Source organism: Cibotium barometz, chromosome 1 (assembly GCF_041138505.1).
Source record: "Cibotium barometz isolate CiBa-2024 chromosome 1, ASM4113850v1, whole genome shotgun sequence".
Lineage (NCBI taxonomy): Eukaryota > Viridiplantae > Streptophyta > Polypodiopsida > Cyatheales > Cibotiaceae > Cibotium > Cibotium barometz.
Window position 1 is genome coordinate 26,630,948 of NC_141046.1, and position 5,987 is coordinate 26,636,934.

Sequence of the window (5,987 nt, forward strand, 5' to 3'; positions counted from 1 at the left end):
TTAATCTACCCATTCCGTGCCTACCTATAACCACTTGAATTAGCACGTTAATAAAGATAAATTAACAATGCTTCACGTATACATACCTCATGGTACTAACATGTGCCACCCTGATCACTTACTCTGGGAAAGAGGCCAATTGTGAAGTTCAGGATTAAAAGAGAGGAAGTTGAACAACTATCTCCCAAGGGTGTCGCTTCTGATGTACTTCTTGTTGCATGTATGCAGTTGGGATATCACTTCTCATGGGAAATTTCCTCTTTCTTATGGGAGGATGAAATGTGGGACTTAGCATGCAGTCAGTTTAATAGGAAGAAGAACTAAACGTGTGATGTAAATTAGTCTAGTAGAGGTATTTGAAGTAGACTTTTGGTAAAGGGTTGTTAATATATATAATTTATATAATTATTGTTAAAAAAAAGAGTAGAGGATAAATTATTGTGCTTTTCTGTTCTCACCATGTAAATACATCATATTGTAACTGATTTCAAACGTGTGCTATTTCAAGATGTGCGTACAAGAGTTACTGTATACACTTCATTAAAGTGAATTTAAAATGAAGCACTTTGACCAACAAATTGTTCACCTAGCATTTCTATTTATCTTAAGCGCCCTCCTTCACATCTCAAGACAACAAAAAGAAAGAACACGTAACTAATTTGATAGCAATCCAAAGAAAAAAGTAAAGATATTACAAATGCAAGCGTGGGCGGCAGCTACAATCACCTCGGACGCAAGCGCCTCACAGAGGCCGGTGAGGATATAAAATCCAAGAAAATATATGTTAGCGTGTATGACTTGATCAAAAGATCAAACACAGAGGAAGGTTAATTAACGGGAAGGAGCACATGCCTTTGCATGTGGGCCTTTATAGATTGGAGAGAAGGGTCCTAGTAACTTATGGCTATGGGCAGGAGGGCCTTCTGAAATATGAGAGAGAATGGTCCGGTAAGCGAGTGGAAATCCTTTAGAATTGAGTTCCGGAGAAAGTTTGTCCGAACTGCCAGTCTGCGGGAGCAACATCGTAAGCAGTGATGGTTTTGCCATCGCTAGTGGTAACTTGGAAGGAGAGGCTCTGGCCGCACAGGTTGCCGCCGTCCTGCCAATTCTGGCCCCAATTGCGCTCCATCTGGCGCCAGCCCGTGTTGGAGCCTTTGATCTGCACAGAGGCCACATCTCCAGCCCCTCCCACGTTCGTGATCAGCACCAAGTTGAAGAAAGTGTGGCCATTGACTGTGAAGAGCATGCCCCCAGATCTCACACAAGACACTCTGTGTGGGATACATACATACATTAAAATCAGTAGCGGCATCATTTGAAACAATGTACATTGGCTCATAATCGCAAAACATTAGGAAAGGATTAAGAGTTTATTGGCTTACCTTCTGAAGAGAATCGGGACGTGGCCGTAGGGGATTTGAGCTACCTGCGAAAAAGCAGGCTGGGCGAGGTCGAAGTGTTGCTTTGGCTCATCGCACCAGCCTCCGTTGCTCCCTTGTGGGCACAAGTTGGTCGCGGTCACCACAATGGACGGTTGTCCGGCCAAACAGCCGTCGCTTGCACACTTCACCTCGAAGCAAGCCCCGCACGTGTCTCCGCCGTTGAAAAGAGGCGCACTCAAAGCAGTGGTGAGGGTACCATATGCAGAGATCTGGTTGCCGTATCCACATGCACCATCTGTTTTAACAGATTAAAGCTAAGTCAAAGGGGAGAAAGAGAGAGATTACAGAGCCTGTAATTTCCTTAGGCTTTAGCCTGAGTTAGATTCGTTGTCTGATTTCTAAGGCGTATTAAATTAGGTGTCGAAATGCTTCTAGTTCGATTTCTGTCGCATACCATTGGTGCCAGAGGCATCACTGCCACCATAATAAGTAGCGTGGGCTTCGCTCCATCCCCCTGAATCACCTCCTCCACCATAGTACCCAGCCATAACACCAGGCAAAAGGCCCCACAACAAGGCTAGATAAACTCCACGGGCCATGGATCTGAACCTGCATTTTCAAAGAAAAACCTCTTCAGATAGAGCACAGGACTGGTTTAGCTTGAGCTGATACAGCCACTTCCTGAACAAGACTAGAAACTAGGTGCGCTGTGTAACGCCCAGAATCGGAAGTGATAGAATCAAGCCAGATGTATGAAAAAAGCCAAAGATAATGCATGCATGGCTTACCAGGGTAAAGGCTATGGAGTTGTGAGGGAGCGCGTGACCCCCAGGTAGCTTTGACTGGCATGCAATGCTTAGAAGACAATTGGAGAGCAGAGGTGTTTATGTAGGCGCTAAGGCCCCCTCATGGAGAGCATCAAAGGAGATGGTAGGGAGTAGGGACCACCAAGATAAGGATAGAACGTGGGTAGTGGAACGCAACAAAACCACATATAAGTTATTGAAAAAATAAGATATAGCTCCAATTTTCAACATAACCTATGGTTGTTAAGATGTCTCCTCTTCAACAAAATCAATTACCATAAGGATCATAGATTGATTAGGGACCACGGTTATTTCTTATACTTCCGCCAGGCTTGTATTATGTATACAACCTATGGCTGTTAAGATGTCTCTTCTTGGATAAATCAACTACTTTATAACGGCCCTTTAGGGCCTTTACACAATGCATCTTAGAAAAACCAGAATTTTATCATTTAAAAGAAAAGCCCACAAATTTGGGCGGAGAAGATTTCCCCAGAAAGTGGGATTCCTCCCTTTTTTCCCATGTGTACACTGTAAAGCCCTTGGGCCCTATATGTGTACCATAACGGTTATACTTCCTTTTGTCCATCATCAGAGTTCAGTTGCATAACTTGCATGAATAAAAATTTTATTCAATCAAAATTTATTATATTTATTTTTGAAAAAAAAACATTTCGTATGTTCATAAATTTTCTTGAGACCTTGGTTCTGTGTTGTGGTTAGCTGATCCTGATCTGTAATATTTCCATCCAGGGTTCGAAAAAAAACAGTATTCTAATGTATTTGTACTGACCAGAATTAAGAATGTAATATTTTAACCCGGCATTCTAGTAAGACCATAATTAAGAAGAATGGGCTGAGATTTTTAGTAGCCCTTATTTTGAGGAATGATTTTTCAATTTAAGATTTGGCCTTATTTTGATTGGTTGAAAATTTTGCTTTTTGGGAGCACTGTAAATTCCATCAAATATATTGGTGTAACATGCTTTCATGCTGATAGCTCATAAGTGTTGTTCCCGTAACTCTCATAGAGGTCAATCGGTGGCCCTTTGGTGGTTTCTGCTCACGCTTTCCACATTTAATTACCTATTCTCACTCTACATTTAATTGCCAAAGTCGAAAAGCTATAGACTCGGCTCTCGTCGGCTAATAAACTGCTCGATGGTATTTCTGACCCACCGGTGCACTGGTGGGTTAGAAATACCACCAGTCAATCACCGGTAGTACAACTGCTGAGGCGTGGGAACAGCTCCATAGACAGATCTAAACTAAAGTTAAGCAACCCACGTTCAGCGTTTTTAAACAATTTCACTTTAAAAACAAATCCAATGACCGTCCGCCAGCTGGCGTGTTTCAAGGCGTGACGGTACGTTACTGCGGTCCCACAAAATTGTTTCGAATTTCTGAATTCTGCAATTGTTATTTGAAAATGCGCACAAGTCAAATAACAATTTATATATAGAATAATATTAGTTTTTTTTCTCGAGAAATTCGGAAAGCGATCTGAAATCTGAACGTGGAAATGCATGTGGTAGTTGGTAAGGTCATAATCACCGATCGAAAGCGACAGCATGCACAGAGAACTCAGCGAACGTTTCGTTGCAGGTTGGCCAATGAAAATGCAGAGGATAAATATAAACTTTATTTCAATATTTTAGTTAAGCCAATAAGACCGTCCTCGGCGTCCTGAGTCCTGACTCCTCTTCCTCAATCACCTCCACAAATCTCGGGCCCTTAAAATTCAGTGCCTCTCAGGATTTTCCATGCAATTTGGCAAGTTATCATATATCTATCTACTGATTATTAAATACAACCTGAACCTTGGAAGATGAGTAAATTGGAGTAGCTTAATTGCTCAAGTTAACTAAACATGGGATTAGTCATTACTCACGTGATCCGTAGAGGGATTGTCCTCTAAATGAGACACAAGATTATGCACTAATCTTCCATGAAGAGTGCTTGCATCGAAAGTAGGCCTAGTGATCCGCTTCCCCATTGGTTTTCAATTAAACTATAAAAAATAGATAGTATTCTTTTTCAAGGGGTGGGGGCATCACTTCCAGCGGCCAACCGATCTAATCCAAAGCCCTAGATGCACACACTCACACACCCAAGAACCACAAAACAGGGTACCTCCCTTTCCAAACAATGGTTAGTATTGTAGCAGCGCGAATAGTTATGGGGACAGGCCCCAAGAGTAATCCACTCGGTCCGCATTAGAGAGAACACCCTGCACACAGTTGTTAGGTAACCATGCGAAGGAGACGAAACTGCTAGGATGAACGGTCTGCGTCCCGTATCGAGAACGATAAAGCTTCTTTGAGGCACCAACTTTACACTATTATTGTCGAAGATTCGTTGAGAAGATGATGGAGAAGCACTGGTCAAATCTATCGGAGACGTTGGATGTGTGGGTATGACGACCCTCGTGCCCACCTAACGAATCCACATCAAGCACGAGAACCCCTAGAATAACCCCCCTCCTTATTACGAGGGGTAGAAGCTAAGCTGGGGACTTAGATGTCCCCAAGAGGTCTTGAACCCAGGACCTCCCGTAGAAAGTCTTGAGACTTAACCACTAGGCAATTGCCTTGGGGACAAATAGATAATATTCTCACTAGCATTGCATTTCAATTTCATGCCAAAGAAGTTCATATGGATCCCAAGAAAAAAGAAAAAGAAAAAGAAAATCAAAACCCAAAGTAGGTCACCAGAGAAAAATAATTAGTTATTAATCACAAGATAGCATACATGTCAGTATATCATACCTTGATTAAAAGACACAAAGTGACGACTAGCCAAAGCATCAATCAGATGCAATAGGTGATGGTGTGAACAACAAGGCAAAGCAAGCAACCATGGCATGTATTCAAATTCAAAGGTAATGGTGAAACATAAAGAAGTCTAGAAGTAAAGGGAGACAAGGAGAGAGCATACTATGACAATGAATGAGCTCGGTAATTATGTCATAAGTTGTTATCTTCCCTTTGCAATCACTTGTTAGCATATAAATCTTCTTTAGGACCATCATAACGTGGACTAGCTTGCACCTTACATATAGAAAAAGAAGAAGAAGGTAAGACAACTTAGAAGAAAGCTTTCAATGCCCTTAATGTTAATGGAACCCTTAATCCAAGTTATTGAAAGTGTAGATTAGATTTCTAAGGTAAAATCAAGGAGAAGACAAAGTCCTAAACCTAGAGAGCTTGGTGGTGATGGTAGCATCAACGATCAATAGTTCTTGAAAACAACTCAAGAAGAGCGAGGGGGCAGAAGATGAGTTCTAAATCTAGAACGGTGATGGTAGAATCAACCAATAGTTTTTTGCAACAATCTTAAGAAGTGAAAGTGGGCAGAAGATGAGCCTTAAACCTCAAGACCTTGACGATCGTAATAGATCTTTAATGGTTTATTAGCTGCATGGGTGGCTACTCTATTGAGGTGGGATGGACAAGGCCTAAGGTAAACCTATTGGGTGCTATATCAACACATTCCTCCCTTTTCTAACCTAGAAGAGCTAGCTCTAGATTAATGGGAGTGACAACACCACGATTCTCACTATTCCTCCTCCTGATCTTATACTCTCCCTCTTGTCTTTTCTCCTCTTCCCACTTGTGCTAACTAATGGTGGCTAATACATTTTTTTAAAGTCTCTCAACTCAAGTCCTCTTATCCTTAAGGAAAATCCAAGATTCGGGCTCCCCATTCTCACCTAGTACCATGCCTAGTACTATGTGTAATGGCTCAAGTATTGGAGGATGTGGTGAGGTGATAGGATGTGGGTGGTGTGATGGTGGCC

General features: G+C 41.9%; 1 protein-coding gene across 1 annotated transcript; it reads right to left on the bottom strand.

Annotated features, from left to right (window-relative positions):
• Positions 1-655: 655 nt before the first annotated feature.
• On the bottom strand, positions 656-2,294 carry LOC147641802 (expansin-A11-like). The gene is made up of 4 exons (XM_086799843.1): positions 2,171-2,294; positions 1,837-1,991; positions 1,383-1,677; positions 656-1,271 (listed from the first exon to the last, which is right to left on the bottom strand). The coding sequence occupies exons 2-4, from the start codon at positions 1,979-1,981 to the stop codon at positions 968-970; spliced, it is 744 nt and encodes a 247-aa protein (XP_086655969.1). The 5' UTR covers positions 1,982-1,991; positions 2,171-2,294; the 3' UTR covers positions 656-967.
• Positions 2,295-5,987: the final 3,693 nt, after the last annotated feature.